Source organism: Salmo trutta, chromosome 2 (genome assembly GCF_901001165.1).
Source record: "Salmo trutta chromosome 2, fSalTru1.1, whole genome shotgun sequence".
NCBI classification, from domain to species: Eukaryota; Metazoa; Chordata; class Actinopteri; order Salmoniformes; family Salmonidae; genus Salmo; species Salmo trutta.
This window is the reverse complement of record NC_042958.1, coordinates 70,030,766-70,055,746: the sequence shown is the minus strand read 5'-3', so window position 1 is coordinate 70,055,746 and position 24,981 is coordinate 70,030,766. Positions and strand designations below refer to the sequence as shown.

Here is a 24,981-nt window from a genome sequence, read left to right as displayed (position 1 = left end):
CATTGGCAGTAGAATGACCTTACTGAAGAGTTCAGGGACTTTCAACGTGACACCGTCATAGGATGCCACCTTCCCAACAAGTCAATTCATCAAATTTCTGCCCTGCTAGAGCTGCCCTGGTCAACTGTAAGTGCTGTTATTTTGAAGTCGAAACGCCTAGGAGCAACAATGGCTCAGCTGCGAAGTGATAGGCCACACAAGCTCACACAACGGGACCGCCGAGTACTGAAAAAGTAGCACGTAAAAAACGTCTGTCCTCGATTGCAACATTCACTGCCGAGTTCCAAACTGCCTCTGGAAGCAACATCAGCACAGTAACTGTTTGTCAGGAGCTTCATTAAATGGGTTCCATGGCTGAGCAGGCACACACAAGCCTAAGATCACGTTGTGCAATGCCAAACGTAGGTTGGAGTGGTGTAAAGCTCGCCGCCATTGGACTCTGGAGCAGTGGAAACACTTTCTCTGGAGTGATGAATCACGCTTCACCATCTGGCAGTCCGATGGACGAATATGGGTTTGGCAGATGCCAAGAGAACGCTACCTGCCCCAATGCATAGTGCCAACTGTAAAGTTTGGTGGAGGAGGAATAATGGTCTGGGGCTGTTTTTCATGGTTCGGGCTAGGCCTCTTAGTTCCAGTGAAGGGAAATCTTAATGCTACAGCATACAATGACATTCTAGATGATTCTGTGGTTCCAACTTTGTGGCAACAGTTTGGGGAAGGCCCTTTTCTGTTTCAGCATGACAATGCCCCCATTCACAAAGTGAGGTCCATACAGAAATGGTTTGTTGAGATCAGTGTGCAAGAACTTGACTGGCCTGCACAGAGCCCTAACCTCAAACCCATCGAACACCTTTGGGATGAATTGGAACGCCGACTGCGAGCAAGGCCTAATTGCCCAGCATCAGTGCCCGACCTCACTGTTGCTAGTGGCTGAATGGAAGCAAATCCCTTCAGCAATGTTCCAACATCTAGTGGAAAGCTTTCCCAGAAGAGTGGAGGCTGTTAAAGCAGTAAAGAGGGGACCAACTCCATATTAATGCCCACGATTATGGAATGAGATGTTCAACGAGCAGGTGTCCACATACTTTTGGGCATGTAGTGTACATTATGCCTGCAGTCGCAGGATTTAATAGGTTCTATGCATTTAAAAAAAAATTATCATTCAAGCATACACTGAGTATACAAGACATTAAGGACACTTGCTCTTTCCAAGACAGACTGACTAGGTGAATCCAGATGAAAGCTAAGATCCCTTATTGATGTCACTTGTTAAATCCACTTCAATCAGTGTAGATGAATGGTAGGAAACAGGTTAAAGAATAATTTTTAAGCCTTGAGACAATTGGGGGGGGGGGGGGGGTTCAGTACACACACACACAAGGGTGGTGTGCGCCGTACACACACACACACACGCACGCCCATACACGCAGCAGAGAATTTGTCAGCATTGCACTGCCAACACTTCCAGTATGTGTCTACAGTTAACGGTAAAACAGTAAAACTCTCACAGTAACTTAGGTGTCTGTGTTGACTTTGGCTTGACCGGGATGTAAAAGTAACATTGAGGCCTCTCAAACATCAAGTCATGCGTTGAGATGATATCACTGAAACATATTGTTTGTGATATTGATTATTATGTGCTCTATGCTGTATCTAAGCAACTATTCACTCCCAGGCAGTTTGGTAATGTCAATTATGAAAATAATTTGCCTGGTCACACTTGGAGATGATATCGTGTAAACATATTTTTGGTGATATTGATCATGTGCTCTATATCTAAAATACTGTTCCCTCAGGCAGTTTGTTTATGCGAATTATGCATAGAATCACATTTTTACATTTATCAGTTGTTCCAGTTGGTCTTGGTTTGTTCGAAGACACAGAAACGGTTTTCTTTCACTTTTGTGGGAGGCAGCCATTATAGTGCTGTGAAATGTATGTACATATCTTGTAGAAGAAAAAAACGACACTATATACACAAAATGCCCTACTCCGAAGTTGACGTAGTTGATGAAAATATGCGCACTGGTGTATCTACAGTACCTCATGCCTATGGACTTTCCTTTTATTTATTCGTCTTCCCCTCTCCCCCTCTTCTAATGTCTGTTTACCATAATAGCTTGTGATGTCCTCTCTCTCTCGTCGGAGTGCATGCTGGAGTGAGTCGGCAAGCAGGAGCGATTGTGGGAGCGACTGAATTTTTTTCACTCTATTGGGTTTCGGTGTTTTCAGTGTGTGTGTGTATACATATTGATTCAACTAGTTGTTTTAAAGTTATCTTGTTTCACTGTAAGCACGTATAGGGGATTGTGATCGTTGAGGTTGTCTTTCTCGAGGGTGCAACCAGCGGGTGGGACTGGTAGCAATGGCCACTCGCGGAGGTTTGGGGTTTGAAAAACTTAGTCGGCGGCGTGGAGTGAAGATTCCTGCTGCGGCGGGGTGTTAGTTGGAAGAATGTAGCTTAGCAGTTGGCACTATCATTGGGTATGATATCATAAAATCAGCCTCAAGTGTGAATAGCACTGTAGTGATATTCTTAGATTCCATTGTAAAGGTGAATACGATAGTTGAGAGTGGTGTTGTATTGCGGGACACACAGACGTCCGGCATTTCCTCTAATTCATCCATCGAAGAAAGTTAGAAAGTCTAACGTGCCACCATTTGTTAGAGATGAAGTGTTGGAGCGAGAGTTATCTCGTCATAGTCAACTTGGATCTACAATAAAATGTTATTTTTGGATGCAAATCGTCTTTGCTGAAACATGTGCATATGGTTTTAAAGAAGGATACTGACAAACTGAATTTAGCGTTCGGTTTTAAGATTGACGGATTTGATTGTGTTCAACGCTTCTACTGAATCAATTAAATGTTTTGGCTGCGGAAGAGAGGGGCATTTGGTACGTTATTGTCCCGAGAACGAGCGTGCAGAATGAATTTGGAGTTCAAGAGGAGATTGAAACAATGGAAAATGAAGCAGCTGTTTTGAAAGTACTGAGGAGTAAGAGGATGAATTTAACGGGTGATGAAGGTTCTAATTCTAAGAGGAAGGTAGAAAATGATAAATCAGTTGAGGATAATCAGGTTATAGTGATGGTGGAGTTTTCCTCTGGGGAGGATAGAAAGAGACATCTGACGCATCACAACAAAACAGCGAGAGAAATGGGGTGGAAGGGAGGAGGGGGGGGGGGGGGGGGGGGTGTAGTCATAAAAGCTCAAAGTGCGGGTTTGGCTATTCTGTTCTCAAAAGGGTTTTTGCCTTTGTCATATGAAGTTGAAGAGGTATTTGAGGGGAGGTTATTAAAAGTTAGAGCGCGGTATGACAACATCACTATGTTTTTAATAAATGTATATGCCCCAGTGGTTTAGATAGAAACCACAAAGGACCTCATATAGCCTCAATGACTTTTTTAAATGCCTTATTTTGACACATGAACTGTGTGATATTTGGCAGAGTCAACATGAAGGCACGAGACAGTACACATGGGCCCATGTGAGAGAGAATACCATCTCTCTGGCTAGGTTACATAGATTGCTGCTCAAAACAATAAAACCACAGGTCTGTAAATCAAGTGTGATAACCCCAGTGGGATTTTCTGATCATTGTTTCATAACAGTTTCATTAACGCTGTAAAACCCAAAAGCGCATACTGGCATATTAATACAACTTTATTGAGTGATGCTCACTTCCAGGAATGTTTTAGTTTTTTTCTGGGAGAGGTGGCGGTCTCAATAGGCCAGTTTTGTATCCCTTCAACAGTGGTGGGAAATAGGGAAAATCCGGATTCAGATTGAGGCCATACTCAGGCCGCAAGTGAAAAAAAGCCACATTGGCAGACCTGCTGGATATCAGAGCACAGGGGGCATTGGTGAGAAGTACGTTTCAGGGAATCTCTGAAATGGATGCCTCATCCAACATTTTCTTCGGTTTAGAGAAAAAGAATGGACAAAGAAGAATTATTCATTTCCTCAAATCAGCTGTTGGACCAGAGCTCACTAGCCCTAGTGAAATTAGAAAGAGGGCAGTAGAGTTCTATGCTGAGCTCTACAGGTGTGAGTACACAGAGGATAAAACAGTGACACAGCAGTTCCTTGATGGGCTCCCACAGGTGGCTGCAGAAGTTCAGGTTGAGCTAGAGCAACCATTGTCTTTGCAGGAGCTATACACTGCATTAAAAGGCATGGAAAATGGAAGGGCACCAGGCATTGATGGGTTTCCCGTTGACTTTTTGGGGAGAGGATTGGCTAGCAGTAGTTAACAATACTTTGACCGGAGGGTTACTACCGATAAGCTGCAGAAGGGCTGTCCTCACCTTACTGCCAAAAAAGGGTGAACCTAGGGAGGTGAAGAACTGCAGGCCGGTGACTTTATTGTGCAAGGCTTTGTCCAACAGGCTGAGGGAGGTGATGGGGCAAATCATACATACAGACCATTGTGTTCCCGGCAGGCAGATAGGGGAAAACATTTTTCTGATTCCGTTTTTTTTTACGTCTCTAGGGCAATTAGGTTGGATACTGGTCTAATTTCGATTGATCTGGAAAAGGCATTTGACCGAGTTGAACACTCAGTGTTTGGTTTCAGCTCTGGTTTTATTGCCATGATCAGAGTGCTATATGGTGACATTGAAAGTGTACTGAAAGTTAACATTGGCTTGACTGCTCCTTTTAAAGTTTGTAGAGGTATTAGGCAGGGGTGTTCTTTGTCAGGAATGTTATATGCCATCGCTATAGAGCCACTACTACCATTAGAAGTTGCATTGAAGGGGTATACCTTTCAGAGGATATTCCTATTCATCTCTCAGCTTATGCTGATGTAGTTATTTTAGTGAAAAATCAAGCAGAGGTGGATAGTTTGAGTCTCTTGGTTGATCGGTTTAGGGGAATATCCTCTGCAAAGGTAAATTGGGAAAAAAGTTGTGCCTTACAGAGTGGAAAATGGTCTGGAGGGATCATTGCTTTGCCAGGGGGGCTGGAATGGTGTAAGGGAGGTTTTAAGTATCTTGGAGTGTACCTAGTGGATGTGGGGACAATGGAGAAAAAGAATTGAATGGGGTGCTTGAAATGGTGGAAGGGAGGATGAGGATATGTCATTGGTTGTTATCTCTTAGTCATACAGGGGGCGTGCTATTATTGTTAACAATGTGGTTGGTCTGCACTGTGGCATCGGTTGTCATGTTTAGAGCCACCATCTGGCCTTCTGGCTAAGATACAGGTGATTATTGCAGATTTATTTTGAGATAAATACCATTGGGTTCTACAAAGTGTTTTGTATTTGGCAAAAGAGGAGGGAGGACAAGGTCTTGTACATCTTGCTAGTAGGGCTGCTACTTTCCGGTTTCAGTTTATTCAAAGGTTGCTTTATGGACCGGAAAATGTGGTTTGGAGAGGGGTGGCAGGTGTTGTATTACAGTAGGTCGGGGGATTAGGTTTAAAGAAGGTTTTATTTTTGGTTGATAGTAGACATATTTCTAGGGAGGGAGTACCTCCATTTTACAGAGGCCTTCTTAGGGTTTGGAGCATAATGAAAGTGTCCAGACGCACTCCAGCAGAGTGTATGGGGCAAGACTGGATTGTGCAACTGCAGCTGTTCCACATTTCTCCAAGATTCTGGTGAAGGGCAAAATCATCACCCTAAAACAGTTCATGGTCATGGTTGGGCCCACCTTAATGGATGGAGGACGAGTGGCTGAACATTGGGGGTTGAGGTCAAAAAAAATTACCAGACAACTGCTGGGAAGTTACAGGAAGGCTCTGTCAGTAGAAGAGTGGTTTATGCTTAATAGTCACAAGAAGAAGGTACAAGATGAAAACGTCCCATTTCCAAGACTAGGGATTACACCCAATATCCCAGAGTCAGAAAGAAAGGTGTTATTATTAGATTTGAGAGGGTTGGAAGAAGTGGGTTTGGATGAGGTGAATGGGAAATACTTACATCAAGGTTTTGAATAAAGATAAATTGAAGAATAGAAAAGACAACTCCTTGGAGGGTACAACTGGGCATTGGTGACAAGTTAAAGCCAGCATGTAGAGCATTGTACCATTGTACCACCATTACAAAAGGGTACTGGTGACATGCAATGGAGGGTTTTGCATGGCATCATTGCAGTTACATTTACATTTTTACATTTACGTCATTTAGCAGACGCTCTTATCCAGAGTGACTTACAAATTGGTGCATTCACCTTATGATATCCAGTGGAACAACCACTTTACAATAGTACATCTATATCTTTTTGGGGGGGGGGGGAGTTAGAAGGATTACTTAATCCTATCCCAGGTATTCCTTAAAGAGGTGGGGTTTCAGGTGTCTCCGGAAGGTGGTGATTGACTCCACTGTCCTGGCGTCGTGAGGGAGCTTGTTCCACCATTGGGGTGCCAGAGCAGCGAACAGTTTTGACTGGGCTGAGCGGGAACTGTGCTTCCGCAGAGGTAGGGGGGCCAGCAGGCCAGAGGTGGATGAACGCAGTGCCCTTCTTTGGGTGTAGGGACTGATCAGAGCCTGAAGGTACGGAGGTGCCGTTCCCCTTACAGCTCCGTAGGCAAGCACCATGGTCTTGTAGCAGATGCGAGCTTCAACTGGAAGCCAGTGGAGTGTGCGCAGGAGCGGGGTGACATGAGAGAATTTGGGAAGATTGAACACCAGACGGGCTGCGGCGTTCTGGATGAGTTGTAGGGGTTTAATGGCACAGGCAGGAAGCCCCGCCAACAGCGAGTTGCAGTAATCCAGACGGGAGATGACAAGTGCCTGGATTAGGACCTGCGTCGCTTCCTGTGTGAGGCAGGGTCGTACTCTGCGAATGTTGTAGAGCATGAACCTACAGGATCGGGTCACCGCCTTGATGTTAGCGGAGAACGACAGGGTGTTGTCCAGGGTCACGCCAAGGCTCTTAGCACTCTGGGAGGAGAGTGTCAACCGTGATGGCGAGATCATGGAACGGGCAGTCCTTCCCCGAGAGGAAGAGTAGCTCCGTCTTGCCGAGGTTCAGCTTGAGGTGGTGATCCGTCATCCACACTGATATGTCTGCCAGACATGCAGAGATGCGATTCGCCACCTGGTTATCAGAAGGGGGAAAGGAGAAGAGTTAATGCTTTTGTGTCAGTTATTAATTCAGATTTTGGAGATGGATGTCCTTTGAGTAACATAAGAGAAACAATTTTCACTGTTTTATGGAGTGTTAGAGGATAAAGTCTCTATTTGAAATACTGGAGTCTTTGTTTACAGCTGTAGGGGAGATTTTCAATAACACTGTTTTTATTTTGGGGTTTCAATATAGTAAGCAACAGAAAATAAAATATCAACTGTTACATTTCATTTTGGGACAAGCTAAGATGAGTAGGAAACAAAATAGACACAGGATATTGGCAGGATGTAAGACGTGTTTTGAAAGGATTAGTCAATGCGAGAATAAAAGTGGATTTTGGGTTCTTCTCGGCTGTAAAAGATATATGAGGAGAAGTGGACTTACGAAGGAGCAGTTTGTTTTGTGGAGGGAAAACTATTTTTTGTTGATGAAATGAGTTCTTTGTGTATATATATATATATATATTTTATGAATGACAATTTGGTTGTTTATCTTCTGAAAAGGCACAGTGTGCCATTATTTGTGTCAATAATTAAATATAAAATAAAATGTATTATAAAAACTCAACAAAAAACTCTCAATTCAATACAAAGGGGCTTTATTGGCATGGGAAACATGTTCACATTGCCAAAGCAAGTGCAGTAAACAATAAACAAAAGTGAGAAGACAAAACAACATCAACAAAAAACTATTAGAATTTAACAGTAAATCTTGCACTCAAAAAGTTTTCATAAACATAAAGACATTTCAAGTGTTATATTATCAACTACAGTGCATTTGGAAAGTATTCAGACCCCTTGACTTTTTCCACATTTTGTTACGTTACAGCCTTATTCTAAAATTGATCAAATACCCCATAATGACAAAGCAAAAAAAATGTTTTTACATAAGTATTCAGACCCTTTACTCAGAACTTTGTTGAAGCACCTTTGGCAGTGATTACAATCTTAAGTCTTCTTTGGTATGACGCTACAAGCTTGGCATACCTGTATTTGAGGAATTTCTCCCATTTTTCTCTGTAGATCCTCTCAAGCTCTGTCAGGTTGGATGGGGAGCATTGCTGCACAGCTATTTTCAGGTCTCTCCAAAGATGTTCGATCTGGTTCAAGTCCGGGCTCTGGCTGAGCCACTCAAAGACATACAGAGACTTGTCCCGAAGCCTCTCCTGCATCGTCTTGGCTGTGCGCTTAGGGTCATTGTCCTGTTGAAAGGTGAACCTTCGCCCCCCAGTCCGAGGTTCTGAGCACTCTGGAGCAGATTTTCATCAAGGATCTCTGTGTACTTTGCTCCGTTTATCTTTTCCTCGATCCTGACTAGTCTCTCAGTCCCTGCCGCTGAAAAACATCCCAACAGCATGATGCTGCCACCACCACCATGCCTCACCGCAGGGATGGTGCCTGGTTTCCTCCAGATGTGACACGTGGACTTCAGGCCAAAGAGTTCAATCTTCGTTTCATCAGTCCAGAGAATCTTGTTTCTCATGGTCAGAGTCCTTTAGGTGCCTTTTGGCATACTCATAGCGGGCTGTCATGTGCCTTTTACTGAGGAGTGGTTTTCCATCTGGCCACTCTACCATAAAGGTCTGATTGGTGGAGTACTGCAGAGAAGGTTCTCCCATCTCCACAGAGGAACTCTGGAGCTCTGTCCGAGTGACCATCGGGTTCTTGGTCACCTCCCTGAACAAGGCCCTTCTCCCCCGATTGCTCAGTTTGGCCAGGCGGCCAGCTCTAGGAAGAGTCTTGGTGGTTCCAAACTTCTTGCATTTAGGAATGATGGAGGCCACTGTGTTCTTGGAGACCTTCAATGCTGCACACATTTTTTGTTACTTCTCCAGATCTGTGCCTCGACACAATCATGTCTCGGGCTTTCAGTACAATTCCTTCGACCTCCTGGCTTGGTTTTTGCTCCGACATGCACTGTCAACTGTAGGACCTTGTATAGACAGGTGTGTGCCTTTTCATGTCCAATCAATTGAATTTTCCACAGGTGGTCTCCAATCAAGTTGAAGAAACATCAACAAGGATGGTCAATGGAAACAGGATGCACCTGAGCTCAATTTTGAGTCTCGTAGCACAGGGTCTGAATACTTATGTAAATAAGGTATTTCTGTATTGTTTTATTTTTGTATGTGCAAAAATGTCTAAAAAAACATTTTTGCTTTGTCCTATGTTATGGGGTATTGTTTGTAGATTGATTAGACATTTTTTGTTGTTGTAGTTTAATCCATTTTAGAATAAGGCTGTAACATAACAAAATGTGGAAAAAGGGAAGGGGTCTGAATACTTTCTGATTACACTGTATGTCTCTCTGTCAATCACTCTCTCTTGCTCTCTTTCTCTTATGGCTAGTATAGCTAGTCATTGCTAGCTGACTAGCTGCTAGTTTTGCTGTGTGGTTGTGAAATGTACCGGGCTCACAAAGCGTCTTTGTTTTGCGCTTGCCCATCACTCGCAAGGCAAGGGCCCTGAGGACAAGGCACCCAGGAGCCACAGAAAAAAAGGGTTCAAGAGGGATCGACACATACTGCAACCCAGTACAACTATTTCACAACACCTGGAGGCAGCACATCAGCTCCTCGGGAGCATGGCTCTAAAGTGCGACATAAACCACATATGGAAACAGGAAGTTTTGGTACAATTTTATAAATGCTGACAGATAATTTGTTAATTCGACATGGTGTGATCTTTTTGTGTCTGTAAAATGTATCGCGCAAGAAATGGTGATGGAAATAATTTTATGCGCAAATACTGATAGGGTCAGTATTGGTAAAGTCGGACACTTTCTGAAAATGTGTTTTCCGGAACACCTTACAGAATCATCCCATTGACTCCCATCATGATACCATGCTAAACAGTTTTGGAACTCTACTACACTATACAAAAGAAAGAGAAATTAAAAACGGGATGAATGACTCTTCTTCAAACACAAATTGTCCTTTTCAGTTGATACTGGTAAATTGGGACACCTTGATTGACAAAGTGGGGCACTTAATTCTTTATTGTAAAGAAGGATAAATTAAAGAGTATGAGTAATTTCAATATTTTAATAATAAACTTCAATTATAATTACAAATGAAATGTATTAAAACATTCAGGTATTTTTGTGGAACATTAAGAATGATCAATTATTATTATTATCATTATCATACTTGATTATAATTATATGATGTAGCCTATATGTAATTGTATAGCCTATAAATAAAATAAAATTAACTTCATCTAGGCCTATCAGCTCAACATTCTCAACACTACACTCTAGTGGACATGTTGTAGAATGAAACAAGAAAGACCTCGCCCCTCAACAATTTCAATAACTGTTTAATTGTCACCAGAGTCGAATACAGCAAACTATAATGTTTTTGTCATCATATACCTATGAATATACTGTAGCTAGCTATGATTTTCTACGTTGGTTTGATCCTATTTAGAAAATGGATTTCTGTTAAGAAAACATGTATTTCACAATCCCCAGAAGAAGAAAATAATCTGCATTAAAATGGCCTAGAGGAGAGTCCCAGTTTAACAGTAACAGGGTTTCCCAGTTTGACAGTAGGCGATTGGCAACTGGAACACAGTCAAAATGTCAACGTTCTAAAAAGGTGAAAGTAGTAAGCAAACCATTTAGAGTCATTTTTTTACAATTACATCCCATTACAAAATACTGTATGTTGTAATGAAACATTGAATATCCTTACTTTTTTTTATAAACCTACATTATTTTCCTCAGAACCCTATGTCATTTTACTTACCATTATGCCTCGAGAGACATGTGTTATTACACGGGATGCCATGCCCACAATGATGAATTCATAACTATTGAACCCATTTTTTATCATCACATACTTCACTAACACACAGGCATAGATTTTTGGGTATGTTATTGTACACAATTGAAGATATCCATTACAAAGCTTAAGTGTCCCACTTTACCAATACTCCCCCTAATAACCATCATATCTAAGTAAACTTGGAGTCATGTGATATGGTGTGTGGTCCTCCCACTATGACTAGGGAAACCATGCAATTTATAAGGCTATAGATTAAGTAAATTATGAGGAACTTCACAGGGTGTTGCAAGCTATGAGCTTAATGCTCCTTTCTCATAAATATCAAGGGTCTTATTCTGGTGACATGATGATTGATGCTTGACTGTCGTTTGACAAATACAAATATTCTTTCTCTTATCCTTAATCTCATCATGTAGACTAGAGCTTCTTAGGGATGCAGCGCAGATTTTAGAGAAACAACAAATGTTGGTACATATAAGTGTCTTATATTGGCTGAAAGCTTAAATTCTTAAATAACTTCACTGTCCAATTTACAGTAGCTATTACTGCGAAAAAATGCTATGCTATTGTTAAAGGAGCGCTCCGAACAACAAAACATTTTTTCAACGCGATAGGTTTGATAAATTCTCCTCTGAAGGTGAAATGTGTACTTACATTCTGAAATCTTGCTCTGATTTATCATCCAAAGGGTCCCAGAGATAACATGAAGTGTTGTTTTGTTAGATAAAATCTTTTTTCATATCCTAAAAAGGTCCATATAGCATGCACAATAGATTTTGTATTTCCACTCGTTCAATTTGCAAAGAAAGGAATCTGTGAAAATCTAACCCTAAATTTTGTTTCAACCAGTCAAATAATGTTCGTATGTATTCCTCAGAGATCCTAGAACGTAACCAGACTTCACTATATCATTAGGGGTGTAGTATATCCTATAGGACACCATATTTGGTCAGAGAGCGACGCCTTCATGGCACGCCGATGACGCAGGCAGTCTTCACTTAAACGACTCTAACTTTGTCAAATAAGCACCAATCGGGGTAAAACAAAGCTAGCTAGATAGCCAATGTGCTGGGCTTTACGGGAGTATCCGGAAACCCTGTATCTGTCGTAAAATGTAGCTACTAACCTTGTACGACAGCATGCCTTTTCCTTTTGGGTAAAAATTATAAGAATATTCAGAGGTATGAAGTTAGGAAAACTGGGTGTTTTGCAAATGTGGAACTTGTAATATGGCTACTAAAACTGGAAAAGCTAAATCAAGTCCAAGTATACAGATTTGACGATATTCTTGCAGAAAAATGTAAGCGGTAAGCCTCAGGAACCAATTTGTAAATCTGTAACACAGCCATTTTAACCTTATCATAACTGACACTGTAAGCTACACAAAGAGCTGAATATGCTTCCTGCGCTTTTCCAGTCAACACACACTGCATCATTAAAGTGCGGTCAGAATCAGGCCAACTCCTAGCATCAGCAACATGCTCAAACAACAAAAAAAACATCTCATGGTCCTTCTCATGAAATTTTGGCAACAACCGTAAGTTTCCAACAATATCAAATGAGTCCGGGGCACGATCTAGAGGAGCGACTCCTGGGTCACCTTCCCAGAGCAAACTCTCCCCCGAGAGCTTTCCTTCCCTAATCAATTCTAGCCGCTCTTGTTGCAGCTTGATTTTAGCACGCTCCAAATCCTGTTTAAATTCCAATTCCTTTTCACACTTAAAACGATCATGCTCTAGCTCATGCTCCAGCTTAACACGAGCATTCTCACGATCATGCTCCAGTTGTAACAGAAGCAGTTCTTTCTGTTTTTCGAAAGAAAGACTACTAGGGCTAACAGATGGGGTGGCCATTGTAGCAAAATTGGGGAGACGGCTGGGGAGGCGGCGAGTCCTCGGCAGAGGCTGCCCCAGTGGTAACTTCTAGTATAGCGCTCTTCATCAGATTGGCCTTCAATATCAACCTAACAGAATTTTTGTTGACGTTTATCACTCATTTCAACCTGGTAGTAATCAAATCTTCAACAGCTATTCTTTAGTACATAACTCGAGTAGTTCCTCTGATAGAATGCAAATGAACTCTGTGTCACACTGCTTTGCTTTATCTTGGCCAGGTCGCAGTTGTAAATGAGAACTTGTTCTCAACTTGCCTACCTGGTTAAATAAAGGTGAAAAAAATATATATAAGAGACCATAATCACAAATAACTACTAAAAACAAACTCGCTCTTCCCCTCTACGAGCACGCCAGACCGGACCACAACAAGAGAAACCCCAATCACACTGGGAACCACAGGAGAGTGATGTGATATATAAGGAGCTTCCCCAAATCCTACAATAACTCAACCCTAGCCTTCGTGCGGATTCGCAGTGGGCAATTACGCGCTGTAGCCCGCTGGCAAAGAAGTAACCCCCCAGCACGGTGGCAGATTCCACCAAGCCACGGATGTGCCCCCGAGACAACTGCTCAGTCCACAGACACCACACAAAAATAACAAAATAGCCATGCCAAACATATTCCGAAGTGAAACACGTCGCTAAGCCTAACGGGGAAAAGAAAGGCTATAGGTCCAGGTAGCAAATGACACTGCTCTACCCACTGAGGTACACAGCAACAATCCACCACAGTGGTAAATTCACCAAACAAACAAAGGCAACCAACACTGGGCCTAACAAATATTACAACTCAAAAAAGATGCAAACAAAGCACCTACAGAGTTTATCGAACAATAATAACATTTTCTCCAAAACAAAATACTCATACCAGTTAGCCTAATGACACTTGTATTGGTCCTACTGGAATACTTTTATGGCAACACATTGATGACCAAACAACCAAAATCGCTGATAACTCTAAGGCACTATACCAAAACACTTATAAGACTATGCAGTGAATACCAACCAAAGCACATCCCAATTAGCATTAGCAAATCATAATGCAACAAAGTACTATACGCCAAAATGTCTAGGAATCAACCCTATGATCCCAGACAAGCCCCCACTTATCACGAACCAGCTCGAAGCCCGCAACAAAAAGGGAGACAACATAGAGACCAAGGAACAACAAAAACACATCCACCAACCGAAGTAACCTACAGTTGAAGTCGGAAGTTACATACACCTTAGCCAAATACATTTAAACTCAGTTTTTCACAATTCCTAACATTTAATCCTCGTAGAAATTCCCTGTCTTAGGTCAGTTAGGATCACCACTTTATTTTAAGAATGTGACATGTCAGAATAATAGTAGAGAGAATGATTTATTTCAGCTTTTATTTCTAACATCACATTCCCCAATGGGTCAGAAGATTACATACACTCAATTAGTAGTTGTTAGCATTGCCTTTAAATTGTTTAACTTGGGTCAAATGTTTCGGGTAGCCTTCCACAAGCTTCCCACAATAAGTTGGGTGAATTTTGGCCCATTCCTCCTGACAGAGCTGGTGTAACTGAGTCAGGATTGTAGACCTCCTTGTTCACACATTCTTTTTCCGTTCTGCCCACAAATGTTCTGTAGGAGTGAGGTCAGGGCTTTGTGAAGGCCACAACTTTGGAAGTATGCTTGGGGTCACTGTCCATTTGGAAGACCCATTTACGACCAAGTTTCAACTTCCTGACTGATGTCTTATAATGTTGCTTCAATATATCCACATAATTTTCCTACCTCATGATGCCATCTATTTTGTGAAGTGCACCAGTCCCTCCTGCAGCAAAGCACACCCACAACAGAATTCTGCCACCCCCGTGCTTCACGGTAGGGATGGTGTTCTTCGGCATGCTAGCCTCCCCCTTGTTCCTCCAAACATAACAATGGTCATTATGGCCAAACAGTTCTATTTTTGTTTCATCAGACCAGAGGACATTTCTCCATGAAGTACAATCTTTGTCCTCATGTGCAGTTGCAAACCATAGTCTGGCTTTTTTATGGCAGTTTTGGAGCAGTGACTTCTTCCTTGCTGAGCGGCCTTTCAGGTTATGTCGATATAGGACTCGTTTTACTGTGGATATAGATACTTTTGTACCCATTTCCTCCAGCACCTTCACAAGGTCCTTGCTGTTGTTCTTGGATTGATTTGCACTTTTCACACCAAAGTACGTTCATCTCTAGGAGACAGAACACGTCTCCTTTCTGAGTGGTATGACGGCGGCGTGGTCCCATGGTGTTTATACTTGCGTACTATTGTTTGTACAGATGAAAGTGATAACTTCAGGCATTTGGAAATTGCTCCCAAGGATGAACCAGACTTGTGGAGGTCTACAATTTTTTTCTGAGGTCTTGGCTGATTTCTTTAGATTTTCCCATGATGTCAAGCGAAGACGCAATGACTTTGAAGGTAGGCCTTGAAATACATCTACAGGTACACCTCCAATTGACTCAAATGGTGTCAATTAGTCATCAGAAGCTTCTAAAGCCATGACATAATTTTCTGGAATTTTCCAAGCTGTTTAAAGGCACAGTCAACTTAGTGTATGTAAACTCTGACCCACTGGAATTGTGATACAGTGAATTATAAGTTAAATAATCTGTCTGTAAACAATTGTTGGAAAAATTACATATGTCATTCACAAAGTATTTGTCCTAACCGACTTGCCAAAACTTTAGTTTGTGTCTGTATAGCTTGCTTTGATGGCGAGCTATGTACTCAGAATATTGAAAAATGTGCTTTTTCCGTAAAGCTATTTTAAAATCTGACACAGCGGTTGCATCAAGGAGTAGTGTATCTATAATTCTTTAAATAATTGTTATGTATTTTGTCAACGTTTATGATGAGTATTTTTGTAAATTGATGTGCTCATTCACCGGAAGTTTTTGGTGGGAATACATTTTCTGAACATCACGCTCCAACGTAAAATGCTGTTTTTGGATATAAATGGGAACTTTATCGAACAAAACATACATGTATTGTGTAACATGATGTCCTAGGAGTGTCATCTGATGAAGATCGTCAAAGGTTAGTGCTTCATTTAGCTGTATTTTGGGTGTTTGTGACACATCTCCTTGCTTGGAAAATGGCTGTGTGGTTATTTTTGTCTATGTACTCTCCTAACATAATCTAATGTTTTGCTTTCGCTGTAAAGCCTTTTTGAAATCGGACAATGCGGTTACATTAAGGAGATGTGTATCTTTAAAATTGTGTAAAATAGTCGTATGTTTGAGAAATTGAAATTATTAGATTTTTGATGTTTTGTATTTCGCGCCCTGCTGTTCCATTGTCCTCAACAGGTTTTAAGTGTATGGAAACTTCCGACTTCAACTGTATATACAATCAACAATGGTGCATATAGTCAGTAGTGTAAGTGAGAGGCTGCACAGACAAACAAGCCACAATTGATTTTATATACACTGCTCAAAAAATTAAAGGGAACACTTAAACAACACAATGTAACTCCAAGTCAATCACACTTCTGTGAAATCAAACTGTCCACTTCGGAAGCAACACTGATTGACAATAAATTTCACATGCTGTTGTGCAAATGGAATAGACAACAGGTGGAAATTATAGGCAATTAGCAAGACACCCCCAATAAAGGAGTGGTTCTGCAGGTGGTGACCACAGACCACTTCTCAGTTCCTATGCTTCCTGGCTGATGTTTTGGTCACTTTTGAATGCTGGCGGTGCTTTCACTCTAGTGGTAGCATGAGCCGGAGTCTACAACCCACACAAGTGGCTCAGGTAGTGCAGCTCATCCAGGATGGCACATCAATGCGAGCTGTGGCAAGAAGGTTTGCTGTGTCTGTCAGCGTAGTGTCCAGAGCATGGAGGCGCTACCAGGAGACAGGCCAGTACATCAGGAGACGTACATCAGGCCGTAGGAGGGCAACAACCCAGCAGCAGGACCGCTACCTACGCCTTTGTGCAAGGAGGAGCAGGAGGAGCACTGCCAGAGCCCTGCAAAATGACCTCCAGCAGGCCACAAATGTGCATGTGTCTGCTCAAACGGTCAGAAACAGACTCCATGAGGGTGGTATGAGGGCCCGACGTCCACAGGTGGGGGTTGTGCTTACAGCGCAACACCGTGCAGGACGTTTGGCATTTGCCAGAGAACACCAAGATTGGCAAATTCGCCACTGGCGCCCTGTGCTCTTCACAGATGAAAGCAGGTTCACACTGAGCACATGTGACAGACGTGATAGAGTCTGGAGACGCCGTGGAGAACGTTCTGCTGCCTGCAACATCTTCCAGCATGACCGGTTTGGCGGTGGGTCAGTCATGGTGTGGGGTGGCATTTCTTTGGGGGCCACACAGCCCTCCATGTGCTCGCCAGAGGTAGCCTGACTGCCATTAGGTACCGAGATGAGATCCTAAGACCCCTTGTGAGACCATATGCTGGTGCGGTTGGCCCTGGGTTCCTCCTAATGCAAGACAATGCTAGACCTCATGTGGCTGGAGTGTGTCAGCAATTCCTGCAAGAGGAAGGCATTGATGCTATGGACTGGCCCGCCCGTTCCCCAGACCTGAATCCAATTGAGCACATCTGGGACATCATGTCTCGCTCCATCCACCAACGCCACGTTGCACCACAGACTGTCCAGGAGTTGGCGGATGCTTTAGTCCAGGTCTGGGAGGAGATCCCTCAGGAGACCATCCGCCACCTCATCAGGAGCATGCCCAGGCGTTGTAGGGAGGTCATACAGGCACGTGGAGGCCACACACACTACTGAGCCTCATTTTGACTTGTTTTAAGGACATTACATCAAAGTTGGATCAGCCTGTAGTGTGGTTTTCCACTTTAATTTTGAGTGTGACTCCCCATTAGATTTTACTATAACATTGGCTGGTCAATTATCATGGGCAAGTCATATTGACAAAATTGTTGTAAAGTTGGACTGGGGTATGTCTGTTATAAAAAGATGTTATGCATTTTTTACACCAAAATCATCTGTACTAGTTATTCAAGCTCTGGAATTGTCCCGTATTGTTTACTGTCCGGTAATATGGTCAACTGCAGAAAATACATATCTAGCAAAGCTGCAGCTGGCTCAAAACAGAGCAGCACCCCTTGCCCTTAACTGCACAGACATAACTAACATCAACAACATGCATGCCAGTCTTTCCTTGTTGAGGGTTGACGAGAGATGAACTGCTTCTCTTCTAGTTTTTATGAGAAATATCACTGTGCTGAAAATTCCAGATTGTCTGCATAGTCAAATAACATTCAGCTCAGACACCCATACATGCCACCAGGGGTTTCTTCACAGTCCCCAAGTCCAAAAACAAATTCACAGCAATGCACAGTTTTATACAGAACCATGATCACATGGAACTCCCATCTGCAATTACTCAAGCAAACAGCAAAATAGCCTTTAAAAAACAGATAGAGAAACGATTCATGGAGGGGACACGCACATAAACACAGGCACACCCGGACACTAATACATACATTTGTTGTGCTGTATTGTTTGCATAATTTTTTTGTTGCGTTGTTTGAATCTAGTTATATATTTTACATTTGTGTGACTTTCCTTGTTTATTAGTGTTTTGTTTCTTGTCATGTTTTGTGTTTTTGTGGACTCCGGGCAGAGTAGCTGCTGCTTCTGCAAAGCTAATGGGCATCCAAATAAACAATCACAACAGCTGCTCTTCCAGGAGTCCCAAAGCTTTGGATTAGATTGTTTTCTGATTGGTTAAAGGTGATCTAATCACTGACAAATTAGTTTTGAACAATGCCGCTCTTTACAGGCACACACAGTTTTAATGAAAAGATGGCCATACTGAATCAGTGAAGTAAAACAACTGTGAAACAGAACGATTCAGTTTGGATTCCGAGGCTTGGATTGAGGGTGTCAAGTCCTGACCATAGAAAGATGTTATTTTCTAGGGTAGAGTAGGTCAGGGTGTGACAGGGTTTTTTTCCTATGTTTTCTATTTCTATGTTCATGTTCTAGTTTTGTATTTCTATGTTGGTTTTGTTTGAGATGATCTCCAATTAGAGGCAGCTGGTCCTCATTGTCTCTAATTGGAGATCATACTTAAGTAGGTTTTTTTTCCACCTGGGTTTGTGGGAGATGTTTTTTTGAGTAGTGTATGTTTCAACTGCGTCACGTTTTGTTCTTTAGTTTCTGTTTATGTATCGCATAATTCACAGTGTAAATAAAATGTGGAACGACACACACGCTGCACTTTGGTCCGCTTCTCCTTCCTATGACATCCGTGACAGAGGGGTTAATTGTCCCTCAGATTTCATTGGTGGAGGTTTTGGACATAAGGGCATGATCAGACAAAGGGTAAGATAAGAAGTAGATAGACCTTAGACTTCACACCTGAAGGATAAAACAAATGTCGCCCTGTCTGCACACACAACCCTACTTGTTAAACAAACACTACATAATGCAATGATTCATGAACACGACATGACAACTGTCATTCGAGAGCCGCATAATTTGAGACAAACAACTTTTTAATGTCATGTCACACGCAGCAGTGGACAGTCTGACCATTGGCTGTTGATATGCTGGCTGCTAGCCAACTGTCTCGCCTAAATCATGGCATGTGTCACGTTGGTGTCAAGTCATCAGTCCTGACTTGGTAATACAATCTTCTTCTGTCCCTCTACCATAGATAGACTCTGATGATGTCATCACACGAGACGAGCAGATTTACCTCCTGATTGGTCCCCGTGCCAAGTGTGAGAGGATAATCCATTCACAGCTGGCCATAGTCAAAGGTGTGTTAACTACTTTAACCACATCGCAAGTTATTGGACAGTGTTTCCCAAACCTAGGTATACTTCTAGAATACATCAAATACATGGGAAGTTTGGTTGTATTGGAGGAGAGGTATAGGAAACACTGTTACAGGACATAGCCTATACTTTTTTATGATTTCATTGGGATCCCCTTAAGCTTCAGTTATGCACTCAACTGAAAATCAAGGTACAGAAAAGGTTTCTGGTGCAGTGGTTGTCCAGATTATGAATGATTTGTGCAGTGCTTGTCCAGATTATGAATGAAAGTGTAAAATCACCTTATCTTGTGTGTCCAATATAGGATAAATTGTAATTGATTACAAATAAGATTGTTTGTCACTTCCTCCTGTTTAAGTACAGTGAAAAGCTATATCAATCCAATATCCTGGAGGGAAGTATTTCCATAGTAACAGAAGGTTAGATGTGAGATAAATGATAGGAAAACCAGCTCGACTCACCGTCACGTGACGTAGAGTTATGATGCAGTGTCTCGATACAGATTGTTAATGGCCCTCTGTTAGAAATGTAATTACAGATGTATCGTATCATCTGAGATACAGTGCATGCAGAAAGTATTCAGATTTCTTGATTTTGTCCACATTGTGTTATGTTAAAGCCTTATTCTAAAATGGATTAAATAAAAAAAATCTTCATCAATCTTCACGCAATACACCACAATGACAAAACAAAAATAGGTTTTTAGAAATGTTTGCAAATGTACTACAAATAAAAAACAGAAATACCTTATTTGCATAAGTATTCAGACCCTTTGCTATGAGACTCGAAATTGAGCTCAGGTGCATCCTGTTTCCATTGATCATCCTTCAGATGTCTCTACAACTTGATTGGAGTCTAACTGTGGTAAATTCAATTGATTGGACATGATTTGGAAAGGCACACACCTGTCTATATAAGGTCCCACAGTTAACAGTTCATGTCAGAAACGAAACCAAGCCAGGAGGTTGGAATTGTCCGTAGAGCTCCGAGACAGGATTGTGTCGAGGCACAGATCTGGGGAAGGGTACAAAAAAAATTCTGCAGCATTGAAGGTCCCCAAGAACACAGTGGCCTACATCATTGTTAAATGGAAGAAATTTGGAACCACCAAGACTCTTCCTAGAGCTGGCCACCTGGCCAAACTGAGCAATAGGGGGAGAAGGGCCTTGGTCAGGGAGGTGACCAAGAACCCGATGGTCACTCTGACAGAGCTCCAGAGTGCCTCTGTTGCGATGGGAGAACCTTTCAGAATGACAACCATCTCTGCAGCACTCCACCAATAAGGCCTTTATGCTAGAGTGGCCAGACAGAAACCCCTCCTCAGTAAAAGGCACATGACAGCGCTGCTTGGAGTTTGCCAAAAGGCACCTAAAGGACTCTCAGACCACTCTCAGACCAAGATTCTCCGGTATGATGAAACCAAGATTGAACTCTTTGGCCTGAATGCCAAACATCACATCTGGTGGAAACCTGGCACCATCCCTACGGTGAAGCACGGTGGTGGCAGCATCATGCTGTGGGGATGTTTTTCAGCAGCAGGGAGTCTAGTCAGGATCGAGGGAAAGATGAACGGAGCAAAGTACAGAGAGATTCTTGATGAAAACCTGCTCCAGAGCGCTCAGGACCTCAGACTGGGGCGATGGTTCACCTTCCAACAGGACAACGACCCTAAGCACACAGCCAAGACAATGCAGAAATGGCTTCGGGACAAGTCTCTGAATGTCCTTGAGTGGCCCAGCCAGAGCCTTGGATTGATCCCGATCAAACATCTCTGGAGAGACTTGAAAATAACTGTCCATCAACGCACCCTATCCAACCTGACAGAGCTTGAAAGGATCTGCAGAGAAGAATGGGAGAAACTCCCCAAATACAGGTGTGCCAAGCTTGTAGCGTCATACTCAAGAAGGTTCAAGGCTGTAATCGCTTCCAAAGGTGCTTCAACAAAGTACTGAGTAAAGAGTCTGAATACTTATGTAAATGTGATATTTCTGTTTTCACTTTTTATACAGTGAGGGAAAAAAGTATGTGATCCCCAGCTAATTTTTGGGCCAAGACCAAAGAGCTCTCCAAGGATATCAGGGACAAGATTGTAGACCTACACAAGGCTGGAATGGGCTACAAGACCATCGCCAAGCAGCTTGGTGAGAAGGTGACAACAGTTGGTGCGATTATTCGCAAATGGAAGAAACACAAAAGAACTGTCAATCTCCCTCGGCCTGGGGCTCCATGCAAGATCTTACCTTGTGGAGTTGCAATGATCATGAGAACGGTGAGGAATCAGCCCAGAACTACATGGGAGGGTCTTGTCAAGGATCTCAAGGCAGCTGGGACCATAGTCACCAAGAAAACAATTGGTAACACACTACGCCGTGAAGGACTGAAATCCTGCAGCGCCCGCAAGGTCCCCCTGCTCAAGAAAGCACATATACATGCTCGTCTGAAGTTTGCCAATGAACATCTGAATGATTCAGAGGACAACTGGGTAAAAGTGTTGTGGTCAGATGAGACCAAAATGGAGCTCTTTGACATCAACTCAACTCACCATGTTTGGAGGAGGAAGAATGCTGCCTATGACCCCAAGAACACCATCCCAACCGTCAAACATGGAGGTGGAAACATTATGCTTTGGGGGTGTTTTTCTGCTAAGGGGACAGGACAACTTCACAGCATCAAAGGGACGATGGACGGGGCCATGTACCATCAAATCTTGGGTGAGAACCTCCTTCCCTCAGCCAGGGGATTGAAAATGGGTCATGGATGGGTATTCCAGCATGACAATGACCCAAAACACACGGCCAAGGCAACAAACGAGTGGCTCAAGAAGAAGTACATTAAGGTCCTGGAGTGGCCTAGCCAGTCTCCAGACCTTAATCCCATAGAAAATCTGTGGAGGGAGCTGAAGGTTCGAGTTGCCAAACGTCAGCCTCGAAACCTTAATGACTTGGAGAAGATCTGCAAAGAGGAGTGGGACAAAATCCCTCCTGAGATGTGTGCAAACCTGGTGGCCAACTACAAGAAACGTCTGACCTCAGTGATTGCCAACAAGGGTTTTTCCACCAAGTACTAAGTCATGTTTTGCAGAGGGGTCAAATACTTATTTCCCTCATTAAAATGCAAATCAATTTATAACATTTTTGACATGCGTTTTTCTGGATTTTTTTGTTGTTGTTCTGTCTCTCACTGTTCAAATAAACCTACCATTAAAATTATAGACTGATCATTTCTTTGTCAGTGGGCAAACGTACAAAATCAGCAGGGGATCAAATACATTTTTCCCTCACTGTACATTTGCAAAAATGTATAAAAGCCTGTTTTTGCTTTGTCATTGAGGTATTGTGTGTCGATTGATGAGGGGGGGAAAAAACTATTGAATCAATTTTAGAATAAGGCTCTAACGTAACAAAATGTGGAGAAGTCAAGGGGTCTGAGTTTTTCCGAATGCATTGTATATTATGAAATGAAATGTCGGGTGAATTTTCGACTGATTTTAAAGTAAGAGCACAATGACTCATACAAAATGGCCATCTGTGCTGTTGTATTTTTGCAGAAGACGACTGTGTACCGGAGTGGGATGGGATTATCTGCTGGCCCAGAGGGAAGCCTAGTCAGCTGGTCTCGGTGCTATGTCCAGAATACATCTACGACTTCAACCACAGAGGTGGGCTGGCTCATGACTACATCACTAACCTAAAGCTCAATAGCTGCTTTGTTCTTTTTAAATACACTAATGGACAAACCCCATACAGTAGAAGGAAATACAGTACACTGGCCACATACATCGATCACTTACGTAATCATGACAAGTCAGTGATAGATTGTGTTTACCAGCAGACACTGGTCTTCAGGTTTTTAAATGTAAAATGTATTGTGTTACGAAACCAATAACAAGCCTACGGATATTGTTGCACTCGCTTTGTCTAGGGGTCACAGGCCTCGTTACATGATCTGTAACTTGAATGAATTATGTGCATCTATGTGAGAAATCAGCGTATAAGCCTAAGTGTTGAATGTACATTTGCCCGGGGAAACAGTAACCTTACCTTGGCCAGCTCTGTCTCTCTTGACCTCTTGGTCAGCCAGTCCAAGCGGATTATTCTTTGTTAAATTGGTGACAAAACATAAATATGTACAAAAAGGAAAAATACCAAAGGAATGCCCAAACTAAAAACAAAAAAACAAACGAAAGGCCTCATGGCCACCAAACAAAACCAGTAGCCTCACGGCTAGCAAGCTGGGACACTTTCATCCAACCTTCTAATAACAGTCGATTCCTTATAAGTGCACATTGCGAAAAGCGAATTCAGTTGATGCATTTCACCATTCCCAAATCAAGTACTCTTTTTGCACAGTGCTTGCAGACATCTGCATGCATACTCAAGTTTGTTCATGTGTTTACAACAGTCCCAAGCTATATCATAAGGAGTCTAACTCCACATTACATTAGATGTAACACGTATCAGCCTTGCTTTAAATATACACGATGGAAGTTTAGTAGCTACAGTAGTTGTTAATATCAAATTCAGGCTTGAATGGTGTCTGTATGGTTCATACACATAAGATACAACAAAAGCACACAATCCTCAGTTTTAGTCTAGCAATATACACTGAGTGTACAAAACATTAGGAACACCTGCTCTTTCCATGACATACACTGACCAGATGAATCAAGGTGAAAGTTATGAACCTTTATTGATGTCACCTGTTAAATAGATGAAGGAAGCAGACAGGTTAAAGAAGGCTGTTTAAGCCTTGAGACCATTGAGACATGGTTTGTGTATGTGTGCCATTCAGATGGTGAATGGGCTAGACAAAAGATTGAAGTGCTTTTGAACGGGGTAGGGTATTAGGTGCAAGGCAACACTGCTGGGTTTTTCAAGCACAACAATTTAACATTAGTCCACCACCCAAAGGACATCCAGCCAACTTGACACAACTGTGGGAAGCATTGGAGTCAACATGGGCCAGCATCCCTGTGGAATGCTTTCGACACCTTGTGCCCTGATGAATTGAAGCTGTTCTGAGGGCAAAAGGTGTGCAACTCAATATTAGGAAGGTGTTCCTAATGTTTTATACACTCAGTGTATGCTTTTGCTCATGGGCTTGGGAGGTGGGTCTTTTTAATTTCTGGGCAATATTTCTGGGCATTTAAGGGAACTCTTTTGGCTCAAGAGCCCCTCCTGAGGCAAAAGCTCTGTTTTGCCCTTTTTAAGACTATTGTACTAATGTTGATGGTATCCCTCTTCTTCCCATCCCCCAGGTCAGGCCTATCGTCAATGTGATGCCTCAGGGAACTGGGAGCAGGTGCCTAGCATCAACCGCACCTGGGCCAACTACACTGAGTGTACCACCTACCTGTTGTCTAGCCATAGAAGCCAGGAGGAGGTGTGTGTGTGTGTGTGTGTGTGTGTGTGTGTGTGTGTGTGTGTGTGT

At 42.5% G+C, this 24,981-nt stretch overlaps 1 protein-coding gene across 1 annotated transcript in view; it reads left to right on the top strand.

The window, feature by feature from the left end:
* The window catches only part of pth3r (parathyroid hormone 3 receptor), a 57,611-nt gene that overhangs the window by 8,644 nt on the left and 23,986 nt on the right, over positions 1-24,981 (top strand). Inside the window, exons 2-4 of the mRNA XM_029712999.1 lie at positions 19,428-19,533; positions 23,099-23,209; positions 24,809-24,933. Coding sequence (XP_029568859.1) covers positions 19,428-19,533; positions 23,099-23,209; positions 24,809-24,933 — 342 coding nt within the window. The remainder of the gene's footprint in view (positions 1-19,427; positions 19,534-23,098; positions 23,210-24,808; positions 24,934-24,981) is intronic.